Source organism: Trichosurus vulpecula, chromosome 8, assembly GCF_011100635.1.
Source record: "Trichosurus vulpecula isolate mTriVul1 chromosome 8, mTriVul1.pri, whole genome shotgun sequence".
Classification (NCBI taxonomy): domain Eukaryota; kingdom Metazoa; phylum Chordata; class Mammalia; order Diprotodontia; family Phalangeridae; genus Trichosurus; species Trichosurus vulpecula.
This window is the reverse complement of record NC_050580.1, coordinates 179081657-179098632: the sequence shown is the minus strand read 5'-3', so window position 1 is coordinate 179098632 and position 16976 is coordinate 179081657. Positions and strand designations below refer to the sequence as shown.

Genomic DNA, 16976 nt, shown 5'->3' with positions numbered 1-16976 from the left:
TCTCAAGGCTCTGAACAACTTTCTAAGATTGAAAATTGCATATAAATCTGCATTTATAGAAAGTTTTCTCATCTGGGAGTTCCCAATTAAATAACAGGCCTGGTCTCTATCCCCTAAATTTTATATTTACTTGTGTGTATATGTTGTTTTACCTGATAGAATATAAATTTCTTAAGAGCAGGGACTGTTTCATTTTTGACTGCATCCATAGAACCTATATACCAGTACCTGGTATATAGTAGTCATTTATTAAATTCTTGTTGATTGTTGTCCTCATATGGTGTTGTTCTTGGGTATAACAGCCTCCATTTTGTGGTCTCTGGTGGAAGGTGTAGCAGCAAGCACCCTGACACACCCAGGATGGCCTGCTAGCATGGGTTCTTTAATCTGCTTTTAAAGGAAAGCAACTATAAAGGGGTCGACAATTTTACTATAATTATATTCACTATTTCAGGGGAAAAGTCAGCACCCTGAACATGGAGAAAATACAGAGAAAATACAAGCAGAGAAATTAGCACAAAGACCAACAGACAGGGATCTGACTGCCTGAATCAAAGCAATATTGCTATACACTTTACATACATCACTGGTTGAGAGAGCCTTTACATTTGAGTAGTTGGGGAGCTCTGAACATATGACTACTCAGAGTCTTGACCAGGAAATCAAAGATCCTTCTCATAAGAAAACCCCCAAAGCAAAATACCAACTCAAAGTATATATACACTTCTCAGAGCCAGAAGGCATCACAATCCTTGTAACTCAGTGCTGAATCAACTTAGTACCAAAAGGTGTGAAAGCCTTCATACAAGCAAGCCTCCCCTAAGCAAGCTTCCCTTAATGGGCTCCATGTGAGGAGATCTTCATATCCCATTAACATTACAGGAGGAAAGCCTATAAGTCCATGGAGTCATAGATAGATAAATTGGGATCTAGTTATGGAACCCCAGGATCCCTCCAAGGTTTGGGAAATTTTTATGATCTTTATTTATTTCAGTTAGCCCAAAAAGATTTCATGTGTATCAGAAGCTCAGTCAGGTTGACCCAGCAAGTCAGATGTGAACTTAGACATAAAATCTATGCCTGCAATAATCTGCTTGAGGATGGAGAGATATTTTCCTGAACCACAGAAATCTTTGATGAATGACTACTTCTCTTCAGCTAATCTCAATTGTAGAATGAAAAGTTTCAAGATGAATTTAAGTTTATTGATATGTTTAGAAGGATAGGCAAAAAAGGAGATACACATTAGACCATCTTTTGATTGATTGACTATACACTAATTTTACTACATAATTAGCTATTTGAGCACTGGGCAGAGTCTTGTATAGCTTTGTGTCTAGCATTCTGCTTTGTCCACACTATATGTGCCAATAAAGATTTGTCATTTATGTACATGCCAATAAAAATAAATGAATGCCAGAAGAACTTAACCCATTCTAACATTCCATACCACCAATGCTGTTCTCTTGAATGGAACTTGAAAGGTTTTTTTCAATTAGATATGTTGTCATCATCTCATCAATTGGCCCAGCCTACTCCCTACTCACTGGGCATGTTTCACATTTCCTTATCACTGTGCCTTTGCTCTGGCTATTTGATCCATCTGGAATACTGATCCTTGTCAATCTCTGCCTCTTAGAATTCTACTCATTCTTCAATCATAGCTCTTCTCTGAAGTCATACCTAATCACTGGCTAGAAATTATGTTCCCTTTCTCTGTTTCTATAGCACTTTATACCATTCATAGGAACTCATGACATACTACCATGTGCTACAGGAATTTATATATTTATGAAATGATCACATTTTTCATGTAAGATTGTAAGTTTTTTGAGAGCAGGGGCACAATTTTCTTTTTTCCTTCCCCTCCACAGCACTAGGTTTATGGCTTTGCATAATAGACTTAAGGCTCTTAATGTGGCTCAGCACTTTTGGCCAAGGGATACATATGACATAGTTTTGGTATCCTTGAAGGCTGTTCTCTCTGTCCTCAGATACCACCTAACATAAGCCAATCCCATTTCCACCTAGTGCCCCATGTCTGGGCTTCACATCCATTACTGCATAGCTTTAACTACTCTGTCTCACTCTTGCAAGTGGCGCTTTCCAATGTACTGTACAGTGTTGTTCATGTGGGAGATAATTAAGCAGAATCACAGAATCTCAGAGTCAGAAGGGACCTCAAATCCCACTCTTGTTTAACTATTTTTGATCAAGAATCTCTTCATGAAATCACTGGTAATTGGTCATCTAACAAAGGTGTGACAGTCTGGAATTGGCAGTGAGGAACAATGAGTATGTACACTTCTTGTACTGACCCAGGGAGCATGATTGCATGACTTTTTCTAACACTTGAGTAGGATTGGAGAAGGTGGGTGATAGAATTATCTTTGAGTTGGCTCAGTGTCATGGAGCATGGTAGAAGAAGCATCCATTTTTGGTGAGGGTGGCCAAAATGATGATGTACTATCTTTTAGAGGGACTCGGGTTTTATGAGCATCAAACAGAAAGAATGAGATAAGGAAACCTAGGATGAAAGGGAACTTATTAAAATATAAGAGCATTCTAGAGATCACAATGGCATGGTAGGGCAGAAGAGAATATTGGATTTGGAGGTGTAAAGTTAATGTGTGGGGGTATAAGGCAGAACAATTTTCCTTGCAGCATAAAGTGACTTTATATCCAATAAGGAGTTTGAGTTTTCCAGCCATAAGGTGGAAGAAGGAAGGACTAGGTGATCAGGGCCTTTATCATTCAGCAAACATGTCAATGGTGCTAGAGCACTGGTGTTAGCTTCTATGATTTGTCACTCCCCACAGCAGGCATCTGGGAAGGGGGGCAGTATACGTGGTAGGCAGAGGTTATAGGGCATTCTGTATAGGTATCTGGGTCAGTAAGTATCTATCTAGGGGACTCACCTCTTACTTAGACCTTTGATCTAGGTCTTATCCCAAGTAGGGACATGAGATGTACCTAGAAGACACCCCACATGTGGAAGTACATGGTTTCTCTCCTCTGATTTTCTGAAAACAACATTTCCCTAATACCAGTGGTTCCCTAAGAGTCTGAATCTCTCTTGGATAAGCTCAGAATCTTTGGTAGATATGAAGCTGTCTTGGTGCAGGATCTTTACCATCTGTGGCTCCCTGAAATTTGTGACCACTGTACTTTGGGTACATGCTCTTTATAACCTCTTAGTTTTATGTCTTATGGTTCCCAGACTCTGAACAGCAGCAGCAGCAGATGACTGTGGTGATTGGATTCTCAGGGATTGACTGAATTTTCAGTCATTACCAATTGTGTAGCCTCATCTCAAGATGAGACACATCTGAGAGATACCTTCTATGGGCCACAATCATTTAATGCTTGATCTCCAAGTAGCAAGAAACTTGAGCTTTCTATTATCTTTGGTATTGTGAGATTCAGAATATCTAATCAATATTATTAGAATCGCTGATGGTTCTGAATTCCCTTCATTGCAGGTCCTGTAGTGCCAAGATCTTAGTCCAATGTTGGGAGTGGTTCTCAACAAACTGAGATCTGACCTATTCTGTTAGTCAAGTAGGATTTCAACCTAAACAGAGTTTCTGTTGATACTGGTCCAGCGGGATCCTGAAATGGACTTTGAAGTAAAAAAATGATAACTTTCCTGCATTTGGGGATGTTCATACCACAGATTGAATTATTTACTTATAATAGAGAAGTATAGAGAGAACAATTTTCTTTTACATAAGACCTTTGCAGCCCCTGAGAAATGGTATAGTCTGAGAGGTGGAGCTGATGAGAATTTAGCTGGGGAATGAAAGTGGGAATGAAAAAAAAAACTTTGAAACATCTCCAGGCTCATAGGAAGACTCATTATTCATTTTGAATTCTAACTTGACAACACACTTCTGCAACGCATGCAATTTTGTAATGAAACACATGGCTATTGATGAAAACTGAAGCAGTTCACAGTCTAAGGTACTGCCACAAGATGCCGCAAGATGGCAGTGTTTCCATTTCCCTTCAGAGACTGAAACGGACTGAATCTGGACTGGATAAGATGAATGTGGTTGTTTATGATACAAAGGGGCTGGAGACAGCCTTTCATTGGTTGGCAGCAGTCTGATAAAACCTTGTCTTCATAGAAATAGAAGAGCACTCAGAAAAGAAAGATAATTTCTTTGACTTGGAAGGCTCTATTCATAAGCCAGGAGTCAGAACAGAATCTTCCATCTGGATGGGAGAAAGAATGGAGAATGTCCCAGGAGTCTCACTGATGATCCTGTGGTTTCAGCTATGCTCTGAGTCAAGAGGGATCGTTTCCTACAAGGCTGGGAGTGAAGAAACAGCTACTCTGTATTTTTCATCTGGGATGGTTTTGGTAGTGGTGGGGATGGTAGTGGTTATTTTGAGATTTCCTATAGAGCCTGTGGAAGATAAATGTCAGTTCTGGAGGATGCTAGCTCATGCCAGACTCACATCTTCTCTCTGGCATTCTCTTTTTGGATTGGAGCGAGTGGCCAAGACCCAGTGGAGCAGAGATCACCTTTCCTGGGGGTTCCAAGAAAGTGAGAGCTTCTCTCTGAAATGTATTTATACCATGAATACCAGAAATTTGCTGTGGTATTAACAAAAACCTGGGAAAGGCCTTCTGTCCTGGATATTAATACATTCAAATGAGAGAGAGGAGATGAATGGAAGATTTTCTTGATAACTACCATCAAACTACCATCAAACATAGCTTCCTGCATATCCTGGCCTCAAAGGCTGAAGTGTTGGCCACCTACTTTTGCACTGTTAGTAACACAAGATCCTTCTCTAGACATTTTCAATCTGTACATAAGCCTACAGGTAGCCAAAGGGCAGAGTTATTTGATAGGAAGAACATAAATAACCTAGATCCCTGTTGGATGAAAGTCTTATGTCCTTAGCCAAGGTGAATATATACATACACATATACATATACACACACATACATATACATATACATACACGCACAGAGCCAAGAGACCTGGCTTCTGCTACTAGCATATTGTGTGCCTATGCTGCAAAGAGGGCAAAGACAGAAATAAAGGTCCAATACATAACATCATATTCATAGAAGCAAATTTTTAATTAGAAAAGAATTGGAAACAAAGTAGATGCTCATTTGAAGAATGGCTGAACAAACTATAGTATATTAGATTGTAAGCTCCTTGAGGATAGGGAACATCTTTTGTCTCTTTTTGTATCCCTGGTATTTAGCACAGTGCCTGGCACATAGTAGGTGCCTAATAAATGCTTATTGATTGTTTTATTATATGTATGCAATATTATTTTAGAATAAGAAATGACAAATAAGCGTGAGATAATGGATAGACAATCAGCCTCAGAGCCAATTCTACCTCTGTCCCACTTCTGTCTCATGCTGACTGTGTGACGCTGGGCAAGTCACTTTATTTTCAAATGCTCTAAGCAACTTCCTAAGACTGTAAGTTACAGAGCAGATGATGATAGTCTTTGGTAGAGGGAGTTTCCTCACTGGTAGTTCCCTATACCAATAAAATCACAGGTCCAGTAAAAAAAAAGGAAATAAAGAATATGAAAAATTCAGACAAATTTGAGATTTGTATGAATTGATGCCAGAATGATAGAAGACAGACCAGAAAAATAAAATTCACAACGACTCTAACAGCTATTGAAATATAGCTAAAAGGAAACTTAAATCAGAATAAGTGAAAAACCAATAACGATCTTCTCTTGGCAGAGAATTAGGGAAGTCTTAGGGCAGAATACTACATACATCATCAGGTGGGGTCCCTGTTTTGTTTATCTATGTGGTTAATTGTGGAAGACCAAGGATGGATATTTCCAGCAATAACTCAGACATCCAGGTTTATAACCTTGGAGACATTCTCGAATATTACGTCTTTTTCATTTTCACAGATCCAATTAGTTGAAAAGTCTTACTGATTCCACTTCTGTAACACCTCTTATACCCTTTTTCCATTCACACAGCCACCACCTTAGTTTAGGTCCTATTGTCTCTTACTTGATATTGACCCCTCTTTCAATCTTTGCCCTCTTGAAACCATCTTCCACACATCTGCCAAAATAATCCAACAATGGTCTTTGACATCACTCCCTTATTCAAAATCCTTCAACGGCTCCCCCTTTGCCTTTACGATAAAATACAAAACTCATTGGCCCTCCTTAAATGCCCTCTATATTCTGGCTCCTATCTACCTTTCCAGCCCTTTCCTATACTACTCCTACTGATGTATATTTTGTTACAGCCAGACTGAACTGTCAGGAAGCAATTAGGCGGTGCAATGAATAGAGTGCTGGAAGATGAGTCCAAATTTGGTCTCAGGCACATACTAGCTGTGTGACCCTGCATAAGTCACCTAACCATTGCTTTTCTCAGTTTCCTTATCTATAAAGTAGAGATAATAATAGCACCTACCTTCTAGGTTTATTGTGAGGATAACAAGATACTATTTGTAATGCATGTTGCAAACATTAAAGTATTCTACAAATTCAATTTATTATTAATATTATTATTTTCTTCAGTAAAATGTAGCTTCCTGGGCAGGAACTGTTTTGTTTCTGTCATTGTATCCCTAGCACCTAGCATAGTGCCAGTCACCTAGGAAGGACTTAATAAGTCTTTGCTGAATTGATTTGCTGCGTTGAATCTTTATCTTTTAAAAAACATTGGCCACGGAATTTGACTATTTGATGGTTTAACTACGCATAGAGAACTGATTATCACGCTACTCCTACATAGCTAACAAGTCATTTCATGACTGTTAAAATACAGCCAACTTTATTTCTTGTGTTTAGTGCTAGCCATATCCAGTGCCTTCCTCCTTTCTTCTGGTAGACATCGATGGCTTAAAGACATGTGGCTTTAATAGCTTGTTTAAATGAATCAGGTGGATCTATTTTAATTGTATATCATATCTTTTCTTCTTCATCCCTCTTACTTTACATTGATACAGGAATGGCTCCCTCTTTGGTAACCAGCTGTTGCTTTTTCATTTAGATAGAGTGAATTTCTCTCTTTTAAAAATGACTTAATTTGGTGTTCACCGTGTTTAATGGCTCTTGACTTTTTAGAAAGTATCTGTGCTGTATAGACACGAGCCTTCTGTGTAGTCTACAAACTTTCTTTTGGGTATCAATCCTTTGTCATATTTCCTAATTTGGGGGGCCTTCTTCCTCTGCTTACTTTTTCAGGGTGGTCATTGAGTATTAAAATTTACATTGATTTAGTTTGGAGGGTTCAATAAAGTTCTTATAATTTCTACATTTTTAAATCTCTTGCAACATGTCTTGGCACACAAACAAAAATTTTCTTCCTTTTGTTTTTGCTCATCATGAGTACTGCAAAGAAACATATAAAATATCCCATAAATTGATGTTTCTTTTTTCCTTAGGACATATCGTAAAACAACTCTTTCAACTCCTTTGGTATCTTTTTGAATAATAAACTGTGGATCATCCTTTCATTACAGCTATGTCTCACTACTCTAATCCATCTTTCATACAGCTGTCCAAGTCATTTCTCTAAAGCATAGGTCTACGTCACTCCCCCAACTCAAGAAACTCTAGTGGCTCCTTATGATCAAAATATAAACTTTTTTTTTTGTTGGCACTGAATGCCTTTAACAACCTGCTCTCCATCTACCTTTCCAGCTTTATTTCCCATCACTCCTTTTATTCACCCGTGGTCCAGCCAGATTGACTTTCTTGCCATTTCTTGTACATGATACTGTATCTCCCATTTATGTACTTTTGTACCGGTATTTCTGATTTCTGCAATGCACTTTCTCCTCACCTGTGCCTCTTACAATCCCTCGTTTCGGTCATAACTAAACATCTTCATGAAGGCTTCTGTAAGGTCTGTCCTGATCCTTTCAGCTACTTGGGCTCCTCTCAGGTTACCTTGTATTTACATTTTACATATTTTGTGTGTATGTATGTGTGTACATGTTGTCTCCCATAACTGAATGTAAACTTCTTGAGAGCTGTGAGTGTTTCACTTTTGTTTTTTGTTTCTTAGTGTCTGGCACAGTGCCTGGCACATAGTGAAGCACTTAATAAATGTGTTTTGCTTGTTTAGGATACAACTTCTTTAGCTCTTCTGGTTTCATTTAAAGGAAGAATATTAATATTGATATTTTTCTGTTCTTTCCATAGTTTATTGATTCGTTGTTAATGAAACAAGTATCTCATATTTTGGGTACCCACTGTTAAATTAATGTTTATAATCTAAAACCGATTTACTAATAAAACAGACATTAAAACAAAACTGCTAAATTGTGATTTCCTAAAAGTTTGGGTTTTTTGTACCCTTAAATTTTCCCATGATGAAGGGCCATTGATCCCTCTACTACTCTCTCTAGTATACCTTAATCATACAGTGTCTATTGGCTATACCACTCACCTCTAGGAGGGTCTTTGAATATCATTTGCTCCCCTAACTTAAATGGTTAGCTTTAGGCATCCTGGGCACTGAAGACTATTGCTCAATTATATTAAAATAAATCTAACAAACTAAATTTATTAAGTAGTGATCATGTGTACTGTATTCAAGGCAATGGAAACTCTGGGTCACAAAACTGCCCAGGGCATAAACTGGGTGTTTTTGACTCTTCTGAAACTTCCTCCTATCTTCTTTCACAATACAATGATAAACACCCTATATGCATTAGGAAAGTGGGAGGTAAAACCTGAGCATGAGACTAGAAGGGAAGAGGAACAGTGTAAACAGCCACTGGATCTCTAGGATTTGGGAATCTTTGGGCAGAAGGAGAGAGTTAAAAGGGAGGCACCAGAGGAGTGTTAGACAGATAAAGGGGCTGAGGAAAAGGCACTTATCTTTGTGAAGAAAATTGAGGGAAAGGTGTGAGGATAGAAAGCCCAACAGGGCAGGGTACGAATCGATAAGGAATGGACAAGGCTAGGTAGAACATGCCTTTAAACTGTGGCTTGAAGAAACTGAGAGCACCACTGCTCCAAGACCTATAAGCATCTGTTGCTAGAAACTCCTGACTCTATACCTCCGTGGGGAATAGCTGGACTAACTCTTGTCTCATCCTTTGGTTTCAGTTGACCAAGGAGTTATCTGAGAGAAGGAGACCAAGGATCACTTCTTTTGATTAATCCTTGACAACTCAAAATTACTCTAATAGTTTTAAACCAAATTATGCACAAATCATTCCTTGTTTATATTAGTCACTGCTATCATGAAGACCAACAACTGTCTTCTCTTTTCATTGGCACTGGTTCATCTTTCTCACTGCTGCCATCTCTCAGAAGCTCCTTTTATTTTTTTTCTTATTTATTTATTTATTGTTTATTTATTTCTATTTATTCTACTTTATTTTTATGTTTATTTTTCTTAGCAATTCCTGCTTAGTCCCTTTCTGGACATTTCTTGGTCCACGGCATTATAAGAAAGTGACTTATTTCTTATAATGGAATAATGTGCCTTCTTATTTTCTTTCCCTTGGGGCAGATTGAAGGGAAAGGAAGGAAAGACCACTTTTATTGACTTCCAGAAGCTCTTGTATAGATATATTTAGGCTATGAGGACATACCCTTCTGGAATATTATCATCTCGTACCCCAATCTTTTGTTCTCATTCCACAATATCCCAGGACATATATGCGGCCCACTGAAGAAGGTACTAATTTTGCCAGTATTATAGACCACTTCAGGCCTTGGGCACATTCCTCTATAATAATAATAATAATAAAAGGGAATAAAATGGGAATATAAAAGCTACTCAGTATGTTTTTTACATATGCTAACTAGGATAAAACAAGCTCAACAAAACTCATGATCCTATGAATAAGCCAATTACACATTTGCCAGAGAAGATGTACCTCTACATTGGTATATGCTCTTTGATGCTCAGTGGTTATATCTTAGGCATTTGTCAGTCATTCTTGCTATTTCTGTTGTCTTCTTTCACTCCATTTGAACAATAGGCCAAATCTGACCAACATTTTTGGAAATGTGGCTGGAGTAGAGTACATGACTTTAGGGAAATCTCTTATATAATAGTCTATACTATTAGATTGTGATTTCCATTTGGATAGGGATTTTGCCTTAATGTATTTTTTTAATCTCTCCAGGGCCTTGAGTGGTGCCCTAGACCTAGCAAGTACTTAATAAACTCATTGATGAATGAATTGAATTGAATGTCCTTTCTAGTTCATTCTCTTGACCACAAGAGAGTACATTGCTCTTCACAGTTATATTTTAAATATGAATAATTTCCCATGGTATGTCAACTTATTGGCACAAATTCATTCTCCTATTTCAGACACTTGTCTTCACTATAAATTACTAGAACTTTCTTTCTTCACTACAAATTGCTAGAACTCAGACCAGGGCAAAGTTTTAACATATGAGAGAGAAGTCCTAAGGAAAGCCACCTTAAAGGTGAGACAACATTCTCAAAGAAGAATCTTACCTTATACTTAACTAGCCATGATCTCTGCTCCTAATTTAGTGCTAATGATCTGGTTAAAGTTCAGTAATAATTAATTGAAAAGGTCTTTCTTTTAATCTTAAGGATTTTTTTATTCTAAATCTTAAGTATCTTTGAATGGTTTTCTCACTGTCCATTCTACACATGCCCAGTATAACTGAAAGCATTAGTTTTTTGGAAGGACTAATAGAGCTTCAGTTACCCAGTCAGAAGGCCATCTTACTCTCTCTGAAGGGTCATTACTAATTTTGAACTGTACTGTAAGACTTGGCTGTCTGCTTTTTCATTCAGGTATATGTAATTTCCCAGTGAAATGCTAAAGTTTCTCTTGAGAAACGAGATCACCCAGAAGAGAGATGACAGTCCAGGAACATTAAGAGTGAAATGTCATTTCACCTGAAGAAAGCATCTGTCTAAATAAAGGATTCAGCTGGGTTCTGATGTGTTTTGTGTGACTCAGTGACATGAACTGTAGGGGGAGCCTGATATATACCCCAGAGGGGTACAGGAAGGGGCCTGTGATTGCCTAGCCCTAGGAAGAAAGCTCTGTTTTTTGCCCAAACAGAATGTTGTTCTGATCACACTGCCAAAGATGGACTAAATTTCAATTATACTTCTAGTTCCCCACTGCCCAACAAAACAAAAACTGAAGTCCCTGCAGCAGGGAAAATGAGGGAAGGGAAAATCACCCCCTCCCCTCAAATGGTAGCTCTACCATTTGCCCTTTGGCTATCCTTCTAAATGAAGCAACAAGTCTGAAGTTCTAGTAGTTACAGGTGTAAAGAGCCCAGAAGAGATGATGGAAAACCCCAAGGACTTTGTGACCTTCATGGAGAAGTTTCATTAGCTAAATAAATCCCATGGGATCCCTCCTCTCATCTTCTTTCCATGTCTCTGCCATTCATACTCTCTCTGCCGAGTTGCCACATGAGCCTTGCCCATAAAAACATTCAACAAATGCATTGATTGATTGAATTCGATGTGCATTTATTAAATCACTTAATGTGTGACTTACACTGATTTGTGTAAGTCATTTGATAGAATAAATTTGAATAAAAGCAGTGTAAGTCACACATTAAGTGATTTAATGAAAGCACATCGAATTCAATCAATCACTGCATTTGTTGAGTGCCTTTATAGGCAAGACTCATGTGGCAACTCAGCAGAGAGAGTGTAACCTCTATGGATGGCAGAGATACGGAAAGTTGATGAGAGGAGGGATCCCATGGGATTCATTTAGCTAATGACACTTTTCCATGAAGGTCACAAGGTCCTTGGGGTTTTCATCATCTCTTCTGGGCTCTCTACACCTGTAACTACTGGAATGTCAAACTCACTCCTTCATTTAGATGGAGACAGAGAAGCTATGTAGCTGGAGAAGACATAATAGAATAGAAAATAGAGAAACTCAGCACTTGGAGAGACAAAGATGAAAGACATATTCATGTAAGAAAGGGCAACTGAAGAAAGATTAATTGCTACCCTCAACTCCACTACCTACCACGGTTTTTCTCTCCATTGAAAAGTAGAGATTCAGCTAGCTGTGCTGCTAAGACACCAAATTATTCAGAAAGTCAAAGCTTTGTTGGACTGTTTCTGCCACAGTTTTTCTCTCAGGGCCTTTGGCATTCGGTAGACATTTGCTATGCTCCTTTTTTTGCACAGAAAAATTCTTGCATGTTTTAAAAAGGATAGGCACTGGATCTGTTATTTCACTGATTTAGAAACTTCTTTACCATGCAGGTTGGCACCTTCTTTACAACCTAGAGTGTCAGAGGGTTGCCTAGGACACTGAGAAGTTAAGTGATTTGCTTGGGGTCACACAGGCAGGATATATTGGATGTGGGACTTGAAGCCAGATCTTGCTAGTTTTGAAGCTAACTCACTTTCTGCTATACTACACTGTTCCTGAAAATCTTACTTTTTAAAAAATCAGGTTCTTACACTATCTTTCCAGCTTGGAAAGAATATGGACAAAATGGTGGGTTCTTAGAGTCTGAAGGCCTTATCTGATATCATTAGAGAGAGGACTAAGCTTTGTCAAGTGCAAGTGCATTTCATTGCTAAAGTTTTGTAGGGGCTGGCATGGAGATGTTGAATACGTCTGGCATGGTTTCTGAATATTTTTCACCTCAGATTCTGTCTGGAGATAAGAGAGAATACAAAAGGTGGATGAATATTGTATAGACTCTCATGGGGGAAAGAAATCACAATTCATTTACACTTTGTATTTCATAATCTCTCTAAGGATCTTATCACAGATGAATTCGTTGATATTTCCTTTGATTTTTCCATCCATCTCCCTTCATTTCCAAGAACTCTTCAATGTTAATTAAAAAAACAAAAGGCATCAAAAAAGAACCCCAACAGTATTAGAGTATATTCATCTATACTGATAAATATTATCTCAATCAACTACTAGGGAAACAATGAATCTGAAAGGAGGATGAGAATAAGCCTAGGTTATGTCTGGGGAAGTATGATAAGACTAATGTAAATTTATCACACTTGGAAATCTCATTTCCTGTTGTGTGGCAAGGGTGTCACAGAACTCCAATGACTCTACATGAAAGCCTTATCACATAGGGAGTGCGGCTGAGACTTGAGTTTCAAAACAGAAACAAAAAGATTTTATGCAACATGCCTCTCTCCACTTTAATATGGGTAATCATCCTCTCCATCTTTCTTGGTAAGGACCACACACATGGTACCTCTCAAAGTGTGGGATCTGGCTGTATTTGTCAAGAGGGAAGGATGATGGGAAGCGAATTGTGGTTCCTTCACCTAATTTCCTAAGTCCTAAATTGGGACCAGTTCTCTGTGGGCCACGCCAGAGAATCAATCCTTTGTTTCTTCTCTTTCCTTCAGGAGACAGCACAGCCAAAGAGGTGATTCAACCACAACCAACAACATCTGGACAGGAGAGAGAAGCTGTGACTCTGAATTGCAAGTATAACTTCAGTGACCGTAGTTATTATCTGTTCTGGTACAAACAGCCACCCAGTGGGGAGCTGATTTTCCTAATTCGTCAAGAATCTTATAACCCACAGAATGCAAGGAAAGATAGATATTCAGTGAACTTCCAGAAATCAGACAAATTCATCAATCTCACCATCTCAGCCTTACAGCCGGAGGATTCAGCAGTGTATTTCTGTGCCCTCTATGCATCCACAGTGATCAATGTGATAGGAGGAGAAGTACAGAAACAGGAGGGCCTCTGGGGGAAACATGAAAGCCTAGACAGGAAGGAGCAGGGGTTTTCACCACAGCTGGGGATCTTAAGAAGAAAGTGATTTCATTCTTAAAAAAATACCCTCAAAGCTTTGCTTGGAGAGCAAGGTTCAGAAGCCACATTCCTCAAGAGCCTTCTTACCTTTAAATCTTTCACCTGACAGAGATTACAGAGATTACTTTGCTAAAAGGAAATGAACTTTGGTGATGATTGCAGTGGAGAGTTTAGCCAAGGAGGCCCAGAATCACACCTGATTAAGAGCTAGCATAACTAGCAACTATAGAGCATCTTAAGGTTTGCAAAGTGCTTTACATGTATTATCTCATTTAGTTCTCACAACAAAGTCGAGAGGTGGGTGCTGTTACTTCCCCCTTTTTATGGATTAGGAAACTGAGCCTGAGAGGTGTTAAATGATTTGCTTAGGGTCTCAAGTTACTAAGTGTTTGGGTCAGGATTTGAATTCAAATTTTCCTGACTCCAAATCCAACGTTCCATCCACTGACCACTGGATGTCTCTTATAATGAGTCCTCTCATTACAAATTGTCATGAAGTTACAGGACAAATGATACTGCTGGGATACTCCTTTAGGGATCCCAAACCTCTTCATTTGCTTTATAACCAGAAGTGTGTTGGAGTCAGCTTATATCAGATTGTTAAGTTTTCAGTGTGAACATTCATAGATTGGAAATCAGCAAAATCCATAAACCAGGCTTGATTTACTGTTTTGTTGGTTGCCTATACTTTAAGAAAATGATGGAAAAAGTGTTAATAATGCAGATTAAACTTTAAAAATGTGTCATGTATACATTTTCCCCTAAGAGCCAGATGGTAAACATTTATGAATACACTTCTGTTTACAATTTGCTTTTTCTCCTGGGGCATAAACTATATCAGGTCAGCGTAGGAGACATGAGATCCCTGAGATCATAGAGTTTAGAATAAGATGGATGTTGGAAGTAATCTAATGTACTCTCTCATTTGAGAGATTAAGTAACTTGCAGAAGGTTACACAGGTAGTAAATAGCAGAGCTGGGATTTGAACTCAGGTTCATTTCCTTTAAATTCTGTACTCTTTCCACTATACCATGCTCCACATTCCGATGCAAAACTATAATCAGTCAGTTTTGCCCAATGTGCCACTCTACAATAGACAGGCCTAGATTTGGGAAGACTTGAAAGTCTTCCTGGAAGAGTTCAAATCTGACTTCTAATACTTATTAGCTATGTGACCCTGGGCAAGTCACTTAACTTTGGAATCACAAATTGTCAGAGCTAGAAGGAGCTTTAAAAGTCATCTCATCTAACCCTCACATTTTACAGATAAGAAAATTGATTAAATTAAAATTAATTTTTTTTTAAATTGCCGAAGGTCATACACCTAGTCATTAGTAGAGATAAGAATAGGACCCCATTTTTTGCCATCCATTCTAGTGCTTTTCTAGCACATTTTCAATACCTGGGTCATGTGTGGAAAGAGATTGAGCTCCAGGTGTGAGGCCCATGGAGGACTTACTAATGGCAGAGTGATTTCTTTCCTTGTCCTTTTCTTTAGATTTAAGATCTTCCTTGTAGCTATGACATTGAGAACATAGCCCTCCTGTTATCTCCCATTCTGTTCCTTATGTGTCATTGTCATAAACTTCTCAATTCTGTCCCCTTTAGTTCAGCAAAAAGCTACTTTTCTATGGGCATTATTATATATGGAGACATGAATTATGGAACATTTGACTTGGAGTTAGAAGATCTGGGTTCAAATATTGGCCTTTTATTAGCCATATGATCTCTATATCTCAGTTTCCTCATACATATAATAGATGCTGGTAGAGCATTCCGAGCTGGTATTGTCCTGATCAGCCACAGTCGTACACATTGAAACTTGACTCTAGCATAGTGATGTCATTTTGGTCCTCTTTGAGAATGAAGAACAACAACCAATAGATATTATAATACTCTTAATTGACATAGATATAGTACCTTAATATTTTATTCATTGTGGCAGGGGAAAATACTTTGTAAACTGTAAAATGCTATACACATGAGATTATTATTTTCCATGGTTATTGTCATCATCATCATCATCATCATCATCATCATCATGATTACCATTGTCACCACCACCACCACCACCACCACCACCACCACCATTATCATCATGTAGTCAATAGGTCACTTACCTAATCAGCTATATTGTCAGAACCCAATTTGCCAGAGTTTTCGGGTTCTTAACAAACCTTCACAGCTTCTGAAGTGTTCTTGGGGCACAGAGTCCTTCTCATATATCACCCTGGCTGTCATTTCCCCCCCTTTGTACTGCTCCCATCACTCCCTCATGCTCCCAACACATGGACAAAGGGTTGGGCCCTGAAGGGGCTACTGTGATAATGGGATTTTTAAGTTTTCAAAGAGCTTTCACAGAAATCTAATTTGATCCCCATTACACCTTTAAGTATTCATCAGGGTAGGAATTGTAATTCCCATTTTATAAATCAAGACTAGGTTAAATGTCTCCCCCAAATTCACAAAGCTAGAGGAGCTGAGAATCTTAAGATGTCATTTGAGTAGTTGCTTCCACTACAGCAGAAAGCAGAAGCACGGTCAGATACCAGGACTCAGGGACAGAAGATGGGTAGCCATATGTATCAGGAGGGCAGAGTTTATAATCTCAAAGAGGATCATAAACATGTCTGAAAGGTTCGGAACCGCCGGATATAAGAAACTCTCAAAGTAGAAGGCAGAAGAATCAAAACATTTATTTAGGCTCCACAGTAACCAACCCATGAACCAGCAGCCCCACCTTGATATGTTGATCGAAAGTTTCCAGGCCCAATAAGTACGCCTTGAAAGAGTAACCAGGAGGCTACAGAGAAACATGATTGCGTAAAGCAAAATCATGTTTCCCCCTCGATGGTAATAAGATTACCCACTGGCCTGAAGTCTTTGTTCAGCTTCCTCCCGTAGATCAGCTCTGCTACTGGCAGCTCCTGCCTCAGCTGTGTCTGTGTCTGTAACTGAAGCTGCAACTGTAACTGACGTAACTGTCGCAACTGCCTCTGTAACTGACGATGTAACTGTCGCTGGCTCCAACCGGAAAAGGAAAAGAAGAGAATCTTCAAGCTGTCCTCTCCCCTCTTATAGAGTTTTTTGACATCATCAAGCACTGCCTGAACGACCAGGGCCGATTGGTTCTTGACTTGGCCCCTCCCCCTAGGGTAGAGGTTAACACCTCCCCTCAGCCAGCCCCATGACTCATCACACAGGAAGTTGTCTGCTTC

The 16976-nt window shown here is 38.8% G+C and overlaps 1 gene segment (V, D, J or C); it reads left to right on the top strand.

Annotated features, from left to right (window-relative positions):
- The first annotated feature begins 13111 nt into the window (after window positions 1-13111).
- On the top strand, window positions 13112-13764 carry LOC118829697. The segment is given in 2 exon segments: window positions 13112-13160; window positions 13340-13764. Coding segments are annotated over 2 exon segments (474 nt in total).
- Window positions 13765-16976: the final 3212 nt, after the last annotated feature.